The 22,665-nt window shown below is 37.4% G+C and overlaps 1 protein-coding gene across 3 annotated transcripts; it reads right to left on the reverse strand.

The window, feature by feature from the left end:
- Window positions 1–521: 521 nt before the first annotated feature.
- DNAJB6 (DnaJ heat shock protein family (Hsp40) member B6) lies at window positions 522–20,691 on the reverse strand. Of its 3 annotated transcripts, XM_029084331.1 has the most exons (8): window positions 20,579–20,691; window positions 19,119–19,228; window positions 16,340–16,399; window positions 15,870–15,980; window positions 14,239–14,241; window positions 4,054–4,185; window positions 2,987–3,128; window positions 522–1,295 (listed from the first exon to the last, which is right to left on the reverse strand). In XM_029084331.1, exons 1-8 carry the CDS (start codon window positions 20,641–20,643, stop codon window positions 1,190–1,192), a joined length of 729 nt encoding a protein of 242 aa, XP_028940164.1. In that variant the 5' UTR covers window positions 20,644–20,691; the 3' UTR covers window positions 522–1,189. The 3 variants fall into 3 exon arrangements, with proteins under 3 accessions (XP_028940164.1, XP_028940165.1, XP_010163599.1); XM_029084332.1 differs by lacking the exon at window positions 14,239–14,241 and having other exon boundaries at window positions 4,054–4,182; XM_010165297.2 differs by lacking the exon at window positions 14,239–14,241.
- Window positions 20,692–22,665: the final 1,974 nt, after the last annotated feature.

A 22,665-nucleotide genomic window follows, 5' to 3' on the forward strand; every position in this document is an offset into this window, starting at 1 on the left:
GAGTAAAAGTAAGAGTGAGATATTTTAACCCTAATAATTTTTGTACAAGTCTTCTCCACAGCGATTAAGTTTGTTCTAAAAATAAGCAAATAGATCTTATTGTTCAGAAACTTTTGATTATTAAATGTTTTCCTGTATATTTATGTTCACTACAAATTATTTTTTTTTAAGTAATCTCAGAACTTAAAGCTTAAAAAACTTTTTTATTTTTAAACATAGAGTTACTTCAGGCCTAGACAAAAAACAAAATATGTATTAGGGCAAAAGATGGAGTTAGAGAGTCAGCCTCTGAATGCTTCTTAAAAATAGGTGCTTCAGATACAGGTTTAGAAAAGAAATTAAATATCATGTTTTCAGTCACATTGAAGAAAACATCTGCAAAGAAAAAAGGCCCTCATCCTTAAGATTGAAGAAAAAGGTGGTAGAGGGGAAAAAAAAAAATAAAATAAAAGCACTGTTTTCCCAAGTTGCCCAAATCACACACAGACACAAGAATATTACAAATGCCATTCATGAAAGAATGCACCACAAACATCAGCATTTATTCATTTTGATTTTTTCTTTTTTCTTTTTTTTTTTAGCAAATGACAAAAGACCCAGCTCACTGGCTTCACTTTTTTTACCTTTTGCTTACATTACACATTTAAACGCTTGTCAAAACTTACTAAGTTGTCTGCATTCATGCACAACTAGAAAACATCCTTAATTTATTTAAACCAGAAATGCATTACCAGAAATGTATTAACATTGTTCACTACTAAACATTTAAAAAAAAGTTGAAATTATTAAAAAGGTTATCCTGGAAATGTTAACTTCACAGCAGACTTAAACTACTAATTGGCTCACATTTCAAATTGGAAAAAGCAAGATTCATGCTAGTGTTAGTGTACATCTCGCCCTAGCACTACTGAAGGATCATGGTTCAAATTCATCATATATAATAAAAATAAAAGTGCATACAGAAATTTACAACAATTTTAAGGACAAAAAATGGTCCAATTGATGTGGTCCCAACAATAAACTTAAAGTCTATGACAAATACGAGCTTCAGTGAGCTATTTATACTACTTAAGATTAAGTACGGATATACAGAAAGTTGAGTTCATCTGAAATCTTCAAAAAATGTTCCTGTCAATCCTCAAATGGTGGCTGTTAGAGCTTAAAATTTCTGTTAAATGCGTGCGTTGAATTACTTGTTATCCAAGCGTAGCAGCTGCTCCTTACCATTTATTGTTAGCGACCTTAACTGGCCATCTTCTTCAACTTCTACTCTCTCTTGTCCATTCTCAACAATTCTGTAGGACAAAAACACATTTCAAAGCACTGTAAGCAGTTTGGAAATACATACCAGATCTAGGCTTTTAGATAGAGAACTGTAACAGAGCACTGCCTGCTTCATCGAGCTGTAGCTGGCAAGCTTTTGTATTTAACAGCACAGAAGCTGTAACCAGTAACATCTGCATTCCCTCACTGGTACTGCTTATTTATAGCAGGAAAATTGCTTTCTGGAAGTTTGAATCCTCCAGTTTGTAGAGTTCACTGTTACAGCTGTCACCTCATACACTGCCAGAGTTGTACTGACGCTACACACTACTATCTAGAACTAAATGTCTTTTGATAGATCAACTGTACAATCTTGACGTTGCATTTAGTACCTATCCGCTTGTTAAATGCGTAATATTCTAGATGCAATCACAATTTTGCATGACGTAAAGCATGCAAGACAGTCTTTAATCCACTTTTAATTTAATCAGAGCAATTAATCTGGAGACCTACTGTACACCAAGTTTATGAACAGCACACATGTTGCAAAATTTAAGTCTCCTTGACTGGAAGGAGATATTATTAAAGAGCTCTGTGTTTGTTTTTTAATTATTGTTTTGGTTTAGAAATGTGAACATAAGGAATATTTAAATTATTTTCAGAACTGGAAGAATACACTCAAAGAAAAGTATCATTACCACACAGCAGATTGTGATGACAACAACTGGATTTAAGCGGGCAAGATGACAGGATATCTCCAGTACAACAGGACACAGAAAAACTTTGTGCTTTGAAAGTATGGGACACAAGTTACCAAACAAAAAAACCTGGTTCTCCCTCACTTTTTTGTCTCTTTTTATTAAGTACTGAAATTACATTTAACTACTTGTTCAGTACTGCTATAACTTACTGATCATAAAGTTCCATGTAGGTTACTCTAGAGGTAACGAATGTTTGGATTTCCCAAATGCAGCGATTTCCCCATTGCAAGCATGACACTGTAAGAAGGTAGGTTGGGTACTGTACTTGAAAATTCACTTTCCAACAAACTGGGAAAGTTTTCTCCAAAGCAGGTTTCAGCTGCTTATTTCACTTAACAGATAAAAGAAAATAATTTTTACACATAAACTTCACTCAAATACTGCCTAGGAATGCAAACTAGAGCCAGTCTTAGGGGAAACTGTTGCATGATTCGTAATATCTGGAAAATTATAACTCCTCCCAATCCTCACTGAAAAGCTTCACCATCAGCAGAAACCAAGCACATTTTTCCTCTCCCGAAGCTCAAGCTGACTTGGCAGACAGTAGTCAAGGACCATAATAACACATGGATCACAGGAGGTTCTAAAGACCTGAAAGGAGCTCCATTGCCCGGTCCCTTTCAAACAACAAACAAGTTGCAACCTTTGTTTTTCATCACGGCAGTTCTGAAAGCACGTCTTACACATCTGAACCCTCCTCAACTATCAACAGTTTAGACAAAAACATTATCTTTCCCCATATTCACATGCTACAGCTTTAAGTAACTCAGCAATACCAAGAAGAGTCAGAGAACCCAATAAAACTTTTCAAATTTTTTTAAGCATTCAGAGAAATCCAAGTAATGTGATGACTGCAATAACAAACTAGAAATACATATTGTGTATATATATTTATATGCATATATTTATAGCTATGTTTGTCTCTACCTATAGTTTCATACACATATATTTATATAACTTACCTCTTTGTAGTAATTTTTCTGCCATTAACTATTTTAGTTGAGGTTGACACTGATTTGAAGTTACCCATCCCACTGCCACCAAATGACGTAGAGGAGAACGAAGTAAGGCCTCCATGTCCCAATGAGCCAAACGAAGTAAAACCTATTGAGAAAGAAAGTAGTTGACTAAAATCCTTTTTTGAATGATTGTGGGATCCAAATTTATCATCCACTCTGACTACATCCTAGCTTCAGGATGCCTGTGCTTGGTTGCATCAACACAGCATCAGTGACTACGTGGCATTAACCACCAGCGTGAGAACAAAAACACGGCTCCAGCCCCATCAACTTCTCCCATATGGACCCATAGTTCAAATTCCAAATGCACAGCGTTACCCAAAAACCATTTGTCACCTCCTCCTCCTCTGAAGAAAAGGCATCCCGGCCTGTCTGATGAACTCAAACTTTCTATCATTCCTTCCACTCAAAGTAAAGCTACTAACTTTACTGAATCTGATTTTTTGCTTTAATGTAGACATTGGGACGCTCTGAGTTAGCAGGCAGAACAAGTTTTGTATCACCGATACCCCAACAATACCCAGAATCTTAACACTTGGTAGGATGTTGACTACCAGCAACTCTCAGTAACCTCCGAGTTACAGACATCAGCATTCAAACTGACTGCCCCAGAACTGACACTATGCAGTACCATGGGTTTTAGACACACATTTTTTCAGTTTATTTTCAGGACCTTAAATGAAAGTCAGGACACCCCCAACACCTAAAAACAAACAGAATTAAAAAAAAATTCTAAAGCTATAAAGGAATTGTAGCTCCAAAATTTAGAACACAAGAAGTTCTAACTCTTAGAGGTCTGTTTACTTTTCAAGAACTTTCAGGTAGACCAAAAATTGTAATTATAGCTTTATTTACATTCAGTCTTTACAGAGAACAGTTTAATTAAAAGAAAGCAGCCTCAGAATTTCCTGAATGAAAAAGGCAACTTTAAGAAAAGTGTTTAACAGTTTATTATACAGACATCCTTTGTGAACCAAATCTGCATTCCTTGTTAAATGCTGCACATTTACCTGTGTCAAATGAAGAAAAACCACTTCCAAAAGCAGGGAATCCACCAAAGGCAGAGAAAAATGATCCTCCACCTCTGCTTCTGCTTCCCCTTGGACCCCGCCTGCCCCCGAAGAAGTCCTCAAAAGGGTCTTCTACAAAACAGAAGAAAATATTTAAGAGGTCAGTATTACTGAGTGATTCTGTATGTAATCATTCTCCATTAAAAACAAGAAATTTCCTTTTACAGGTAAGATTCTTCCTCTGAAATGTCTGATGCTACTGAACTAAAACAGCCTACCAAAAAGGCAATTCCTATGATCCTTCTGGACTAAATTCTGTCTCACTTTTGGACCTAAAAATAACATTTAAGAGTAGCCGATTTCCTTATTTTAGCTGTTTAGCATTAAAAACCAGTAAACCTAATGCAAACACTCTGACATTTTTCAGTGTAAAAGAAGTGGCAAGAGCTGCAGAAATAGTATTATTTCCACCATATGCTCATACAGCATAATACACCAGAGGCATGATTAAAAATGAAATAAATATTTATTTGAAGCTAACGATGCCCAGTCAGTTAGCATCGGACAAGAGTTCAAATGCATAATCACGATCTCAACACACCAAGTCACCATAAGGCAAACCTTTCAGCTGTTCTACAGAACTCTGTTGCCAGACTAAGGTTTTCCAAGGTATGGAAGAAAGAGCAGCACCACAGACAAATTAAACTCTTAGAATTTGAATTTCACAAATCTTAACATATTGCACATAGGTACCTGAACTTTCTAGCTCATTTCTATTTAAGATTTATTGTGGATCACCATGATGAGGTCTCTGAAAAGTAACCTCCAGATAGGTTATATCAATTATTGAAATATCAAAACAGCAGTCAGGGATGATGACTCATAATCTTAAAGTGTTCAAAGTGTTTATTTTAGCACTTGCCACATTAGGTACTTCAAACACGTATCCTGATGCATGTTTAGGCAGCAAAGCATGGAGGCTTACACACAGTGTCCCAAAGGGGCATTCAGTCCCTACCAAGCACGAGGAAGAGGGGAGAAATAGAAAAAGGGGGTCGTACAAGCAATCCTTATTTACTTATCATATTTTCCTAAAAATTAGATATTACTAAAATTACCTGAAAACTGCTTTTGCCTAGTGCTAGAACTAAAAAATTGTAATCATATAACAGATACTCAAACATAATACTTGCATTAAAATCAGGAATGTTTAGGAACTTCAACTACTCTCTCCATCAATCACAACTCTCCCAGAATAAGCGTTGTACAGTACCAACAATTTTAACAAGTTTTACAAGTGGGGACTCGATACTGAAAGCTCACGGTCTGAAACTGCTCCAAATAAGCTCTTACTGAAAAATGCAGAAACTGGGCACAGCAGCAATGGAAGTATGAGAGCAAGGAAAGACTCTTATACCTGCATGACTTCAGAACTAGAAACTGACAAAGCAAAGGTCAGGAACAGGGTATTTATACCACCTCTGGTAGATCCACAAAAATCCAAGCTGATTTCTGATAAAGCATCAAGTTAATGCAATAGTGACAGACAATACTAAAGCAATCAATATGATAATAAAAAGATATTCATTACCATCTGGTTTACGTGCAATTACGTAACAAAAATGAAACATCACAATGTATTTATGCTGACCAAAGGCAGCCTCTGAGGTTCAGGCATATACTCCTATCAGCAAAGCCATAAAGCACCAAAAGCAACAAAAATAGGGCTATCTTTCCCCTTGCTTCCACAGTTATTGAATAAAACAAGGCAGGATCAAGCTTTTTATCTTACGTACACTAGACAAGCAAGTGCTGAGATTCTTTTTTCTTCCTCATGCCTTTTTTTTTTGCTTTGTGCTTTTTTAAAATGTAGAACCAGTTTTTTTCAATATAAAGATGACCTGTTACTACCTTTAAAACAACAGAAATTAAACCAACACTTGGGCATGGAAAGATGGGAACCTACCACCAGAATTATTATTTCCCAAACAAGCACTACACCCATTAAAAAAAAAAAAAGGGGGGGGGGGGGGACTACACTGAAAGAACATATCATCTAGTAACTATAAAACTACTGCAGTTAATTGTTTTGTAGTCCAATTTATTCTCACTAGAGTGACTCATAAGTTAGTTATGAAGGTCATTCACTCACGTGTACAAATGATCTATATTATATTACTCCCACTGTTAAGCCTTCTATTTATAGTCTAATTTTTCTTGTTACCTGGAGTTTGGATAAAAACAAAACCACCTACCATGTAAGCTTTGAGTTTTTAATCCTCCACAGTGTATCAGCCTATCCTGCCAGTGAATCTATCCTCCTGACCACAACAGCAGCAGAAATGCAAAGGTTTTTAAGGGAGGATCACAGAATCTCACAGAGATCTCTGCTATCAGTCCAGCTTCTAAATGGATTATTGCCTACTCTTAGCCACACAAAAAACTAACCAAGCCTTGGACATGCCTTATTAGCCTTTGGCAAACCTGCACACCAAAGAAAGAGGTCAGCACTCCTATCAGCAAATGTTCTAGCCTCAGGTGATTTGTTAGCAGCCCTGCTAATAACACTCCAGTGCTCTTCCAGTAATTCTCTCCAGTAAATAAGATACTCAAACCACTCTTCCCTCCCGCAGTGGACTGCAGAACGCTCAGCAAGATGGATGATGCAGAGATAGGACAATGGGTAGGACTTTCCTGAGGGAATATTTCTTACTGTCCTGACAGCCATCCAGGTACGGTGTGCAGGAAAAAAAAATGCCAACACTGAGGAGAGAAGGCAGCAGGAGGCTTCTGCATTCTCATTTGCTGTATTCCCCATTAAATACACATTAATAGAGCAACTTCACAGCTACTCAGACCCTGAGTATGTTTATGCTTTTAGTCCCTAAATCAGGATGATTAATAGTACCACTCAGCAAAATAATAACATTTCAGCCTGGTAGGTCTATTTTTGTGATTTACCAGAACCTTTCCATGTATGATACCTTTTCACATAGATGGCTTTTTCCAAACAGTTCAAATGCATATCACAGTATCAGGGTGTTAGGTTTTTAAATGACTCCTCTTATGATAGTCATTTCAGTGCTTACAATTCATGTAATTTTCTTACTGAATGTTAGAAGTATATCAGATCAACAAAACTAAGCAGCAAAAAAAACCCCAAAACAAAAACAAAACAAAAAAAAACCCAACAAAAACCCACAAGTAAAGGCCTTTCTAAAAAGCAAAAATACTATATAAATACTATGCAACTTAAAAGCTTCAGAAAACTGAAATGCTAGACTAGGTTCACCTCAGAGTATTGCTAAATACTGTTTGGAAATAAATTCACAGTTTATTCTAATCTAGGTATTACCAGAAGCTTACAGGAGGACAAAGTATCAGATTCAGTTTCAACAAAAATGCTGAAGTACACTTCTGACACAGAACTTTTGGTGGGTGCTGTCCAAACAGTAAAGATCAAGAGAGAACAAAAGGTTCGAAATGTCAAGGAAGCCAGTGAGACAGACTTCTGATCTATCAGCAGCAGATGACATGGAAGCTTTTGGAGGAAGAAGTAAATGCTTAAGCAAAGAACTCATGGTAGCCTGTTACCAAAAAAAGAGACAAAATGAAGGACTTGAGGACTCTTGCTGTTACTAGGTAGGAAGACTGCAGTCACAGAAGCCAAATGTTAATGTGAAGATTGGAACACAAAACCCTCAGCAACACAAGACTGTGCACTAGCAAACTCATCTGAAAATAATTACATTATTATTATTATTTCCAAAATAATTTGCTTTATTTAGAAAAATCTTTGCTAATTCAAACACAGCAACTGTCTTCTTCCTCTGGGTAAAACATTAAACCTGCTCACTGTGAACCACAGAATCCTACCTCGCTCTTCTGTAGTCACAGGAAAAAGAATTTCACCTCTAAACAACTCAAACAACTACAATAAATATCTCACTGCAGTTCAAAACAAGGTAGGTCATGATCCCCCCCACTCTAAGGAGTCCTCAGCTGTAACACAAACAGGATTTTCTCCCTTTCAGCAGTATAAGTCAATTCAGAAAACTGCTTAGAAAGTGTGATTGCTTTCCTTTCCTGCCTCGTGATCATGGAACCAAATGACAGATTGCATTAATTCATTGATCCAAAAGAAAACACTGTTTGTATTGTTAGCTTTCTGTTGCATTCATGAGCTAATCTGACTCAGTACTGGCAAGACTGGCATATCTAAAAGAAAATGGGTAGGAAAGCATCATACAATAGGGGAAGGGTGGAAAGGAGACAAAACCCAGAATATCTATATTTGAAGCAATCCACAATTCATCTAAACTTCATGAAATTCATTAAATCAACCTAAGGCTTAGCTGAAATCACAGTACACTATAAACTGCAAGTGCCACATTTCCTACAGCAGTCACTTCTACCACGACACTTGTACCCTGGCAGAAGCTTGGGGAACCAGACCAGACGCTGAGCAGTTGAAAAGAGCAAATCCAGATGAAAGGAAGTTCAGCCACATCAGTTCTTTGCAAGAGTTCACAGTGTGACTGTAAAAGCAACTGTGCTGGGTACAAGGGAGACAGCAGAAAAAACTGCCCAATGGTCAAAAGCAGCAGAGGAACACGCTTTCAGCCACAGCACAATGTCATCCCTGATGAGTGTTAAGCACATTCCAGTGCAATGCCATCATTCACCTCGAGAAAATCAAAAGAGTTGAGATAAATTGTGTATTGTCAGCAAATGTTCTCCCATGCACACGCTGCTGCGGGGACAGTACGCAAAGAAACATTACCCTGTAAAACCAGGATCACTGCCCAGTCACCCCTCACTGGACTACATCCCCAACCAGTCAACTTTCCTTCCTTTATTTTTTGCTATCAGAGACACGTCATTGCCTCTCCCAGAACATGACACTAAGGAAAAGCTGAACAGCCGTGCTGCAGATGCAGGAGGATGACACTGTAGCTGCCATGCGCTGAGCAGAGTAATGCTGAAAGGCTGCTCAGCCCCTGCATGAGGCGGCAGTCAAACTCAGAGCACCGAGCGCTTCAGTCTGCAGTGTTCCATCAGCACAGGCAGTACAGCCTCCCTGCCTGCCATCATATCAAAAGCATCCTGTAAGTGACTTTATAGATCATGCCAGAAGAGAGTCTGAAATGTGGGTCTGAATAATGTGTTTATGCAAAGGGCTACAGATGGTACATACAATAAAAGAATTCTTGGAATCAGTGTTTTCATCTTGTCTCCTATTTGAAAAAGAGTTTCAAAGATGCAGATTTGCAGTAAATACACACAGAACCTCGTGCTACAGCTCTGGAGTGTACCCAGGCACAAAAAAGGGTATCATCAGAACCAGGCAAGCCACAGAAACCTGTCAGCACGTTTGCATGGAAATATTTTCTTCCTTAACTAAAAATAAGCATACTCTTGATGTCACTTACTCAGAAGAGACACTAAGATGCTGTTGCAAGCACTGTTGATTCACCTGCCTAGAGTGTTTCAGCATGGTCTTTTATAATTGCTCACTTCCATAAATTAGATGTTAAATAAGTGGAGCAAACATCTGTTTAAGAAAGTCTTCCAGCAGAAGCATTTGAAAGTCTTTCTAATGATGTACAGCAGAGGCCCTGGGATTAGTAATTTTCTAGAAAAAGGAGACTTAAAACATTACCTTCAAATGCCATCTATACCATAATTACAAAGATGCTAGAGTACAGTAAGTCCAACTCTCATCAGCATTTCATATTCATCAAATTAATGCACAATTTAATGGCACACCTTAAAAATGGAAGAATCTTCCACTACCATAGCAAGACCTGCTCTCTTTGTGCTATGTTCAGCATTCGTCCTCTGACCCATTTAACCAGCTGGCCATCCAAGAGAAGGGAAAAAAACAAAACAAAACAAAAAACCCCACAAACAACAACAAAATTCCAAACAAAAAAAACACATTTTCCTGGGGATTAGCAGCCTGAACTGGCTTGGGATGCCCGAGACAAACTTCCTGTCTGGCCAGCCTGCTATCAAACAGCTTCTCAATGTATCTAATAGGACATTCGTCACAGAGTAAAGTTTTCAGACAGACACAAAAATTTGGAGCAAGGCCTCCTACCTTTCAGCAACAACATCTATGTATTAGTTTAGCTACCCACGGAGCCACAGCATTACCTATTCCTGTTTGACAATGCTGTCTGAGTAAGACAATTCTTGTGTTTCAAAGACCTTCTTCAAACCTATCAAGTTATCACTGAAAAATTCATGGTAGTGAGATCTGGACTATTCAGTGGATAATTATGATCAAAGACGGGTGCTTACGAAATATAACCGTGCACATTCATACCAAAGCAATGAATGCACGTGCAAATCTCCGAGTACTTCATAAATACCAAAAGTTGCAGATTCATGTCAACGAAAAGATTAATTACAAAGAGGATAATGTTGTGCAAGATTGCTTTAATTGAAAGCCACTGCCATTTTCAGTTTTAAGAACCCATTTGACTAACAAATACATTTCATATTAGAACACCTAAACATCATAATTATCAGAAATGGGATTACACGTGGATTAAAACCATAATCTGACTCTTGGGCAAACCTTTTGCCCCAGCAAGACAACTTTCTGTTCTTGAGATGAAAAGGTTGATGAAGCTATCCCATTCCTAAACAACACCCTGAAACACAGATCACATAAAACAGAGTTCACAATGATTACTGCACATAGATTTTTTTTCTTCCTTTCTGTCAGGTGAAGACTCTTTAGCCTGGATGTTTAAAGTAACTCAGTATATTTTTCCAGAATGCTCATCCCTCATTTAATGTAATCAATATTACAATAGTCAATCTGCAGTAATTCTGTTGTCTGATAGAACCAAACTACATACCATACAACTATCTAGTTGACATTCTCCGTGACAAATATTTATACCTGGCTAGCTGTATAAAGGTAAGTTTAATTTTACCTTTGGTTTCTACAAGTATAGATTTTTAAATACCACATAAACCAGGTAACCACAATTCTCAAGGGAAAATTCCACAGAATGTATATGGGTTTATATACATCATCTGGTATTAAATTTAGATTAAAGTACATCCTGAATTCTACTTCAAAGAAAAACATTTAAGGCATTTATAAAATATGATCTCAGAAGAATCTCATTGAGACTACTAAAGTGTTTAGGAACTATAGCAAAACCGTCAAGATTATAATCTATGTGGAAAGAGACTTCACAAACAGACTTCTCTCGGACATCAAGTCTAGTGAGGGTATCCATCTGGAGTAATTTATCACATCACATTGTTAACACTTTCTATCACAGAGAACAGCATGGCTCCTTGTGGGATTCCTTTAACTAGACATGCAGGCATCTAAAGCTGTTTGAAATGCCCTGAAACATCCTGGTGAGCTTCTAGATACTGCTGCTGGAGGATACTGCTCTGCTGTAAGTCCTGAGCTGTATTTTCTATCCCATATAGAAATTACTCAGGTATTTCAGATACTCTAAACTATCTCAAATGTCACCAGGTGTGTATGTGAAGCTCAATGCGTATAAAGGATGACTTAACTACTTGCAGAGTTGTTTGAACTACTAAATCGCCTGTTGGGGGTAATCTTCTGCTCTTGTGATATCCACTCTGTCTTTCAATATAATTCCCCACCGATAATCCCTTCCAACACATAACCTGATCTTGAAGTGAGAACCTGAAAAGCCTCTAAATGAAAACTAACTAAATTCTTTAACAACTCATAGTCGCAGTCAAGCATTTTTGCCTACATCAAAACACATCAGCTTCTGTTCCTCACAATGCCTGAAGCAGCAGTCTTTAAATTAATGAATACATCTAAATGTATTAGATGTATAAATCTAAATGTATAGATATATCTAAATCTAAATACATCCAATGAATACATTAATAAATAATACATCTCCTTTACCAGTGGTAACACTGGGATCCTTCTCTCTCTATGAACTTGTAAAATGCAGCAGCAGAACGTCCTTGAAAAGTTTACAAGTAAAATACAAACAAAACACTACATGGAACACAAATAAATCAAATCAAGGCAAGCACTGTATATAAATTGAGTAGGATATAGTTTAAGTATAAAACAAACTTACTGACATGAGAAATCAAGTCCTATAATAAGAGTAAACAGTCAGTTCTAGTGTCAAAGGACAGTCAAAGAACAGAAGAGGTATTCAGTAGAGAGTGCTGAATATCAGTTAACCAGATACTGATATTCCAAGGTGGTACTCTGCAATACAAAGAGCAGCGCTGCACAGGAAGCATCGCCTTGCCTTTTCTTTTCTTCCCATTAAAAGGGTTGTCATCCATCTGTATGTCAAAGTGATGGAAAACTATCACTGGAAGAGCTCGCTAGGAAAAAGCAGATCCTGCTGTAACAAGGTGTCACAGAAAGTGAGTCCACGTGTCTCCAAAGTTAGGAGAGTTAACCTGCTGTCCTGTCATCAGATCGTGCCTTCACGCACCTTATTTTTACAATTTGCCTGAAAATCAGTGAAGAGAAATTGTGACTGGCTGAGCTAATTCCAGTGCAACACACAGCACATAAAATTAACTTTGCTCCGTTTGGAAATGTTCAGAGCTGTTTTCAACAGTATTATAAATTTTCATTTGAGAATTCTGAAGGCACTCATCAGTTAAAAATCACCACAGAAGTCTTCATACATTCTCCTCTTTTCTACAGATGAATAAAGATGCCTCTGTTTATAAAGAAAACTTTCTGTAACTCAATGGAGTTTAACAGAGTCAATTCATAACACTATCTTAGAAATTCTTCACATCCATAAATTTACAGGGAATATGCATCTGAATGCTGCTCTTTACATATCCGACAGCAATCAGGACACAGTGAGTCCCACCTGCATTCTGTGGGCTTCACTACATGCCATTTCAAACTGTATAAAAGGTGCAAACATTTCCAAGTATTTATTCAACTTCATCTTCAATTCCACCAGTGGACATTTTTAGAAATTATGACCTCAGTCCTTACTCAGTTGCTTATAAAACCAATTATAAGCTGAGTAGCTCCTTAAAAAGTCACTGGTTTCACAGAAAACTCATCAAACTCCCCATTCTTAAAAGATAAATTCTCTTACTCTTTGGGACAGAAGCTGTCTCACCAGTGTTCAGAGTTATACTTTCCCATATTAGTGAATGTCTTAAGCATCTTAAAGCAAAAAAAACTTTCAAAAAAAATAAGAAGTGCTCACTTTGAAGACTTCTGATGGGAAAAATTACAGCTTTTACTCAGAATCCAAAGCTCACCACAGGTTTTAGGACTCTGGTCACTGATACTGCAACCATCCACATAAAGTGGAGGCAGCTTTGAAATGATTAGTTTTTATCAACTGGAGTATACACAACACTGCTGACAGTGTCAGAACCTCACTCTGCAGTAAGTGAGGCCTGTGCCACGCTACCCGTACCTTAAAGCTGACAATGACAGGTTTGGAATAAATAAATAAATACAAGTGTTAAGCAGGGAGAGAATATTTTTGGAAGCATGTCTCAATGTCTCCAATGCATAGGTATGTTTTTAAGTCCACCCCTTCCACAGGGTAAGATGCATCGCTATTCCTCTACGGGAGAGGCTGAAGTAGCTGCAACATCCCAGGAACACTTTGGCAGTAGTGGTACCTCCATTTGACAAACTTTACATTCTAGAGCCTTCCTTCTAAGGAGTCCAAAGGGTAAAACCTCAGGATCTTTTTAAGCCCGTGACTATTCAACATGCAGAACTGAACTTTCCGGCTTTAAGGTTAGGCATGAATACTGACATTTTTAGACACAGCAAATTAAATCTTTTGCTGGTGCTGATGAAGTAAATACAGTCAAAATCAAATGGAGCCTATGTCAGTTTCCCAGAGGCTAAAACATGCCTCACCTATACAATTTACTCTAATTAAAGATACTTGATTGAGAACCAACTATTTTATTTAAAGTATCTTAGATTAAAAAATAAACAAGAGCTAAACATCCCCTCCCAGCTCTTCCTCTCTAGCTTCCTACTCAACAACTTGCTCAGATTTTTTCAGGTTTTCTACCACTCAATCACAGAGATCATCAAGTCCAATCCCCTGCTCAAGCAGTGCCACCCAAAGCAGGTTGCCCAGGATCACATCCAGACGGCTTCTGAGTATCTCCAAACATGGAGATACCACGTCTCTGGGTAACCTGCTCCAATGCCCAGTACCCTCAGAGTAGAAAAGTGTTACCTTAAGGCATGACCTCCTGTGCTTCTGTTTGTGCCCAGTGCCTCTTGTCCTGCCACTGGGCTCCACTGACAACAGTCTAGCTCCACCTTCTTGACACTCTCCCTTCACCTATTTATATGCATTGGTGAGACCTTCACCCTGGGCTTTCTCTATACTGAACAACTCCAGCAATTCTCTCAGCCTTTTCCTCATGTAAGAGAAGCTTCAGTCCCCTAATCAACGTAGTGGCTCTCCACTGGACTCTATCCAGTAGCTCTGTCTCTTGTACTGGGGAGCTCAGAACTCGACAAGAGTACTCCAGATGTTGCCTAACAGTGCTGAGATCTCTCAACTGCAATCCTTGTCTAGTATTCTTTAAGATTTTCTTCTACTGTAGGCAGTGAAGAAGTTGCATCTTCCCAGTTCAGTCCCTGTTTCACTCATCAGTATTTTGCCAGATGCTTCCTCCAATCTGCCCTTTACTGCTTCTTCTGATTTCCCACTGGATGTAATTGCTAAAGTTCTGTTGCTTATCCTCTACCAGATTCTTCCTCTAGCTAATTCATCAACTAACCTTCTACTGAATTCAACCTTCCAATCCCTTTTCTAATCCTTCAGTAGAGTCATCCAACAACTGATGATCCCCGAGTAGCAAACTAACAGCAAAATAATTAAAATCTGAGCTGAATTAACCCCCTTGATGCTGCAAAAATAAAAAATTACCTTTAAAAATATTACAACACTATATACACTATAATAGAGATTAATCAATGTCAAGGTACTGAAGAGACCCTTGGTTTTCAGGTACACCTCTTGCAGTTTTCAATACAGGACTTTTTAGTTTCTTTAAGTAAATACCGAACACAGGATCTGTTCTGCTTTATAGGTCAGCATGTTACGCAACAGAACATATACAGAGAGACTGAGGAAGAACTCCAGCTCCTCTGAAAAGACCTTCAATACACTACAGCAAGCAACATCACAAGCCAAAAGACCATCAGCACTATGGCAAAAAGATTGACAACTTTATCACATATTGCTTCCTTTAACTAAATGAAACACACAGGCTCCAAGAAGTATTTAAGGCTTTAGGGCTTTATCCCCCAAAACACGTGACATGAATTTGGGAGGGTGTCCAGATTATGTATGCAGCTGTTCTTATTTTGATACAAGAAAATTATTCCTGCTATGGCACAAGTTCACCCTGAAAGCTATGTTATAACAGTTAATGAGTTAACCTGTCCAGTTCAGAAGCTCTAAAAGCTACATTAAATATTTACAGATCAAAAGAGATCAATTTCAACAGACTAAATTTACTCAGTCAAATTCTAGAGAGGGAATTCCAGTGTATACTTTTTCTATTGAATGTTAGTTCCTTCCAACCTACAGAGACATAGCAGGCATGATTTTATGTTTTTTTTAAACCAGGCCTTACCAATTCATGTTTTGTTGAAAGAAACAGGAAGGAAACAAATAATTTAAATATAATACAAAATACCAATAATTTACCTCCAGTTTTCAGAGTTACTTCTAATAAAGCTGCATTAGCAATGTTTGTTTTGTAAGAGTAAATTTTTAGATACATATAGCTAAAACCAGTGGATTACTTACCAAAGAAGTCAAATGAAAAGGGGTCCCTTCCACCAAAAAACTCCCTAAAGACATCTTCTGGGTTACGGAATGTAAATCCAAATTCAAACGGATTATCATGATGATTTCCACCTGTAAAAAGAAGTTAAATTTCAATTACTCTCACATTTTTACTAACAAAAACATTCAGGCCTATATAATATTTGAATAATTTAAAAATATAAGCACATTAAATTTCTAAAATTTGTCTTTCCCTTTCAGGTATCACTCAAGTTAAGTACACATAGTACTTTTTATAACTGCCTTTTCTCTGTTTCCAGATATCAGTAATATATTTTATAACAACTAGAAAAAATGTAAAAACATTGTAATTTCAATTTTCAGAAGATTTTAGTAAAGGCATTTACATATTCCTGTCTTAATAAGAAAGCTGCAGAAAATGGCTTTCCACCAGAATAGAGAAAGCAAAGAACTGCTAGTTGTCAACATACCTCCACCTCCATTTATTAAGCCTTCTTTTCCATATCTGTCATAGATGTCACGTTTTTTAGCTACAAGGAGAAGTTGTACATCATGTCAGTAAATAGGCACCATCGAATTTGGAAAAAAACAAAAGCACTTAACTGGTATTCTCAGCTAAACATCTTCTCAAAGCTAGTTTATTTAATAGAGTTCCGTCATGTAGCTGGTGAATGTTTTTGTTGAGGACTGTCAAAGCAGTTTAGATTCTGTAAGAACAGGTACTAAATTTTAGACTTATTATTATTTAGCTCTAGAAGCTCAGGTCCTGTTGTATCAGAAAAAATTCTGGTACAAGGACAAACTTCACAAGGAAGTTGGCCTTTAAAACTAATACAGTGGCCTTCATCTTTACATAGGCACCACAGAAAGCTTTAGCTTGTAAAGGGCCTCTGGAATTCAACCTTCTCCTCCAAACAAGTCTAATCTCAAAGTTGGTCAAAACTTGGCTGAAGTCCTGATCTCATCAATCTCGAAGAAAAGAAGATTCCACAGTCTCTCTAGAAAACAGCTCCAGTGCTCAAGCATTCTTATTGTACGCATTTTCTTCCTTCTACCCAACCAGAATATCCCTTATTTTAAACCCTGACCATTGCCTCTTTCCCTTTTATTGCACAAGTCCAAGCCCATATAGAGTTATGAGAAAGGAAGGACAGGGTTTGCATGAGTGACTGCAAAACTCTGCAGATTAACTGTAATCACTTCCAGTTTAATAAAGAGGAATGAAGTGATGTTAAAAAAAAAATGCCATTGAAGGAGCTGACTCAAACTGCTTGCTCTCTGTTATTGTAGAAGACGTAGAATGGTTCTTTCTTAATTTTACAGCAGACCAGCCTTCCAGTATCCATGAGAAAGGGGAGAAAAATTAACTCTACGTTATTACATAAGATCAGATTGCACTGCTGGTACTGGAAGGGAACCTGAAGAGCTGAAGAGGCAGACAGTTTATTTTGCTTGCACTGGTGTGGAAGCATCAGCCAAAAACCAGTCAGAGCATCTGATTTTAGACTCTGAATATTAACATGCTATTCCCACTGGAATCTCTTCAAAGATGTTTTTGAAATTTAAATAGCATCGCTGAAAGAACACGCAGTTACCTCAAACAGCTGCTGAAAAGTAAAATACTTCTGAATAACAGGAATTAAAATTTTATATACTGGTCATCATCTACAAATAATGGAAAACCATTAAAAAACAGGCTCACACACACACATATCCCCATCAAAGCTTGGTACATTATTCATACTGCCTTTCTAGAAAGTAATTTTTAAAGAAAGGATGTTAACCTACCCACCAATGAAAAATGACCAAAGCAGTGATGCAAACTGTCAGAAGGAGCAGGAAACAGTGGGGAAGACCTGAGGGCTCACAAAGCCTTCATCTTGAAAAATGTAACATTCTTGAAACCACAAGGGAAGTGTGTTCTACAATCACCCAATTTAAATATTCTTTGCTTATGTAATCCCTTACAAAACTATTCTTCTGCCAAAAATCTGTCTTCTTTCAAGCCTGTAATGGTGTCAGAAAATTTCATTAAGTCTGCAAGACAGCTGACTGCTTCTCAGCCACAGGGCTCGGGATTCAGGTACCCTTGCTGCACAAATGACTGTTAAGACACCTGTGACTGAGGATTTGGTCTAGATCCAAGAACCAGCAGCATTTTTAGAAGATGTTCTAAAATCTTAGCAGTGTTCTGCTTCCAAAGAACTTAAAGATCTGTATAACAACCAGACCAATACCCTATTTTTACCTTGCTCAAAAAATGTGCTTAAGAAGGTTAAATTACCCTTGAAGACAAGTATACAAGCAACTGCCCACGAATGACATTCTGTTTCTCCCATGTCAATTAAGTATCAAAATCAACTAAATAAACAGGGTACACAAAACTGCAGCTTGATAAACCAGGCCAAGTTCTGAAAGGTAATCTAGATGCTGCTAGTGCTTTAAATATAGCTTTCCCATGCTCCCTGGTCTCAGGTGAAATCAAGGACACTTCAGAAATAGCATATAGACAGCTGCAGTCAATTACAGGGGAAAATAATCAAAGTAGCTTAAATCACTTTGTTATGATTCAGACTATTCTTGCAAAAGTTAATGATACATTTCATGCAAAAAGATATGGGTGAAGTATAAGCTGAATTCCTGCACCACATGGGTCAGGCTAAGTGACTGTTTCAGAACAATTCAAAACAAACACTCTCCTCTATCACAGTTGACTGAACTCACAGAATTCACACAAATGCAATCAAAATGTTCAGCAAGGTTTACAGTATGCTCCAGCTCTGGCGAGACTGGTTTACTCTTGCAAGAACTAGAAGGAGTAGGCCCAGCAGCACTTACTTAAAGAGTTTGTCTAGCCTAATTTTTTTGAATCAACACAGCAATTCCCTTATACTGATGGTATATTGGCTTTACCTCCCAAGATAAAATTAATCTTGGTATTCACAGATACCTGAAACACATAGAAAATTTCTGAAGAGGGCCTGGCAAACACAGAATTTCAGTTTCTAGAAGGTAATTGGCTTGGTTACTCATCAAAAGTGATCCTGATTTTTTTTATTATTTCAAAATCTCTGCTTATTCTGTCTTATCTGCAAGCTGCTTTTTCTCTCCTTTCTTTTGAAAAGGAAGTAGTTGAGTTATATAGTAAACCAAAGTTACAATATTCCTTTAAAGCATCATACATTAGCATCTCCAGTCTGATACCCAGACTAGAGACCTTCAGTTCAAAAGCCTTCCCAAAATACTTACCATCTGACAAAACCTCATAGGCCTCAGCTACTTGTTTAAATTGCCTTTCTGCCTCTTCTTTATTGTCTGGATTTTTATCAGGGTGCCATTTTAATGCCAACTTACGGTACCTAAATGGAAGGAAAACAAAGGATATTTCACTCTGAAATGAAGGAATATGCTATACAGATAAACACAAAATGTTTCAAACAAGTTGTCAGGGATCAAAGTGTTTAGAAATTCCCCAATGTTTTGTATCTTGTGTATAGACCAGTACCGACAAATACTGCAGGTACACAGAACCATCTACTGAGATTTGCTTTAAAAAGAAGAAATAAGTGGGTTTAGTGCTCTTCAGTTATTTTGAGATTATTCCTGTGCATTTCTGATGATCAACATCTGGCAGGTCTAAGCAAAACATTCCATGATATTTCTGCTATGGACTTCTCCTTAGAGCTCCGTAATTATTCGATACTACAACCAACCATGGGACACATCAGGAGTATCCAGGTACAGACAGACAAAGCTCCAGGAGTACCCTGATACCAAACTGTGGCAGCATCCTAACATCCGTGGATCCTCAAATGAAGTACTTTAGGCATAACTACTCAGAGGAGCAAAGCTAAGCTTGCACTTAGGTAGATTTGAAGTGTTTTATACAGTCATACAAGCTCACAGTTCATATATTTGAGTTGACAAAGTAGCACGTGCAAGAATTTGCAAAAGAATAAGGGAGGAAAAAAACATAAATTAAACTTCCACACACTAGTGCAATTTGATTAATTAAGCTCAGGCACGTAGGAGAAGGCAAGAGAGAAACACAGTAAATCTAGGTCACTTGAAACTGCAATTTATGGTCAAAGAGTTTTAGTATACTAGAAATGTGTACTACAGAAATGTTTCCTCCCAATTGTTTGTTGAAAAGTAAACAATACTTTTTGAAAATATTACAAACATCCATCTAAAAACAGTACATATACAGTAAATCCAAACAAAGAACTACACTTAATTCCTTTGAACACTCCTAATTTAAACAGTGGGCGTTTTTTTAAATAGTAACAGATGTTCAGTCCATCAAAATCTAAGCACAGAAACCAGGCATGCCAAATACTTGTTAATAACTTTGAAAGAGCACCTCTGCAAATGCAGGTGAACATTAGTCACTGCAATTCCACCACAGAAGAAGGGGTTGTCACTGCCTGTATCATATCCATTTTGGAGGCACACTTGTACAGAAACATATTTAACAGTGATCAAAAACCAGTGACTGACAGCATTTTCACTCAGGATTCTTTTCCCAATTCCATAAAAATGAGCAAATGCTTTTCCTTCAGAACACTGAATATTTATTTCTCTGTTAGCTAAGCTATCACCTCAGATGACTACTACTCACCCTATTATTGACAAGGGGAGTATCCAGAAAGCACATGATTTCATTTGTTCCTTAAAATACATAACACATATATACCAGTGGTACTTACGCTTTCTTAATATCTTCTGCTGAGGCATGTTTTTGCACTCCCAGAACTTCATAGTAATCCACCATGTTTCAGTAGTTGTCTTGTTAACAACAGCTGAGTCTTTCAAGTCCTGTAACAACAAGAGCTTGTAAATTAAGCTTGTCCAGTAATGCTACTTCATAGAAGTCAGGTAGGAGCCAAGTACCTCCCAGTACCAAACCTGACCTAAGAGAGCTGCTTGATTTTAGAAATTCCAATGTTCCAAACACCAAAAAATAAAAAAACCTTTATTTTAGGTTGACAGATCAAACAATTACTTTGATTCCGATTTTTACATTCTTTAATCCCACTGAAACACAGTGCACAGACATATAGGTAAACAGTATGTTCCTGAAACAAACTAAGACTGCAAAGCTAAATTTAATCAGTATATTAAGAAGAGTAGGTATGGAATGTCACCATTTTGATATATACATTATTAACTCTGAATGCAAAAGAAAGCACATACCATGTTCACTTCATGTCATCTCTAACACCCATGACATGTCTTAAGCACCTATGAGTATAAACAAGGGGCCACATCTTTCAGATCTACTGTTTGGAACATTACTTTGACTGAGCTACTCCCTTCAAAAAAGCAACGTATGTGCAAGTCTTAGAAATCTAAAATTCCACCTATAGTTTCCAATAAGCCTTTCTTGTACTCAAACCTTGACAGCAAATTCACATATTGCAAAGCTACTGAATTCCATTTACTTCCTTCATGTTTACCAATGTAAAGTACATAGCCAGGCAAGACTGCTCAAACTGCAAGGCAACCCAACCGACTCAAGTACCGAGGCATCTTGTGTCTCTTAATGTCAGAGAATAAAGTTTTCACAAGAGTCTTAAGAAACCTACAAGTTCAGAGAAAAAGCATTTGCCCTACTCAATTTATATACTGACAGTTTCTTGTCAGTACTAGAGAGCAGCTATAAGAAACAGTTACACTAACCATTACTTCAACTAAATGACCACTAAGATTAAAGAATCTTCCTAAAAATTTCAAGAACATTTCATCTCTTCATACAAAGGCTTCTTCTCCCCTGTAACCACTATAACCAAAGGCTTCTTCTCCCCACCACTGTAACAAGTCTCCTTTCTGGCAAAACTTCCAACCACCATTCCATCCTACTCATTGCAGGCAAAGTCACCCAAATATACTTAGAACATAACAATACAGCAATATATTAGTTGCATTTCCTTATCCCATGCATCAAGAACGAAAACTGAAATCGCATTTTTCCCCCCCTCCAGTCATTCAGTGTTTTCCATTTCAGTCCAGGAAAAGTCTTATTTTCATGTTCTTTCACATAAATGCTTGAAGAATCAAGCATGATATAGCCCAGTGAAATATTCTGAAATTAATTTATTGTACTAGTACAATACATATCTTTCAACATCCTGGGACATGAACATTAAAGAGAGACTTCCCTTTAAAATAAATTGGTACATCTTCATTTACACATTGCTGTTGTAGGTTAAAGCTTAATTAACTTTAATTAGGGATGTGGTTACACACACATTTCCTCAAATGGCAACACCACTTTAAGAGACACTCTGCCATGCCACCTCCCCACTCCAAACTACTTACAGAAACACAAGTATTGGAGGAGCTATGCGCTTTTAAAACTTGGGTGATTTTCGCAATCTAGTTAACCATAAATTCCCACAAACATTTACAAAATTAAAGTGTTGCAGGTAAACAGACCTCTAATTGACTTTGCTCTTTGAAGAAACCTCCACACTGAAAAAAAATAGTAAGGGTATAGTTAATATTGTGGCCAACACCAAGGGAAGTTGGGAAACATGCACTAAAATTAACATTCAGAATGCCAATACTAACACAGTAATGGCAGGGTTTAATATCTAAACATATACATTATCCCAAAATTATCCCAGAATTTTTGCAATCAACTAGCTTCGCTAGTTTTTCTGTTTCCCAAACAATGATTAGGAGAACAGCTCTGTGAATACCCAGGTGAGTGGCATGGTTAGTATGGGTTAAGTATGTTATCAAATCCTGTAGCCAGTCCTTATGAGTAATAGCATATATGGAACATATAGTT

The sequence above is a fragment of the Antrostomus carolinensis genome, unplaced genomic scaffold, assembly GCF_000700745.2.
Source record: "Antrostomus carolinensis isolate BGI_N321 unplaced genomic scaffold, ASM70074v2 scaffold3203, whole genome shotgun sequence".
Classification (NCBI taxonomy): domain Eukaryota; kingdom Metazoa; phylum Chordata; class Aves; order Caprimulgiformes; family Caprimulgidae; genus Antrostomus; species Antrostomus carolinensis.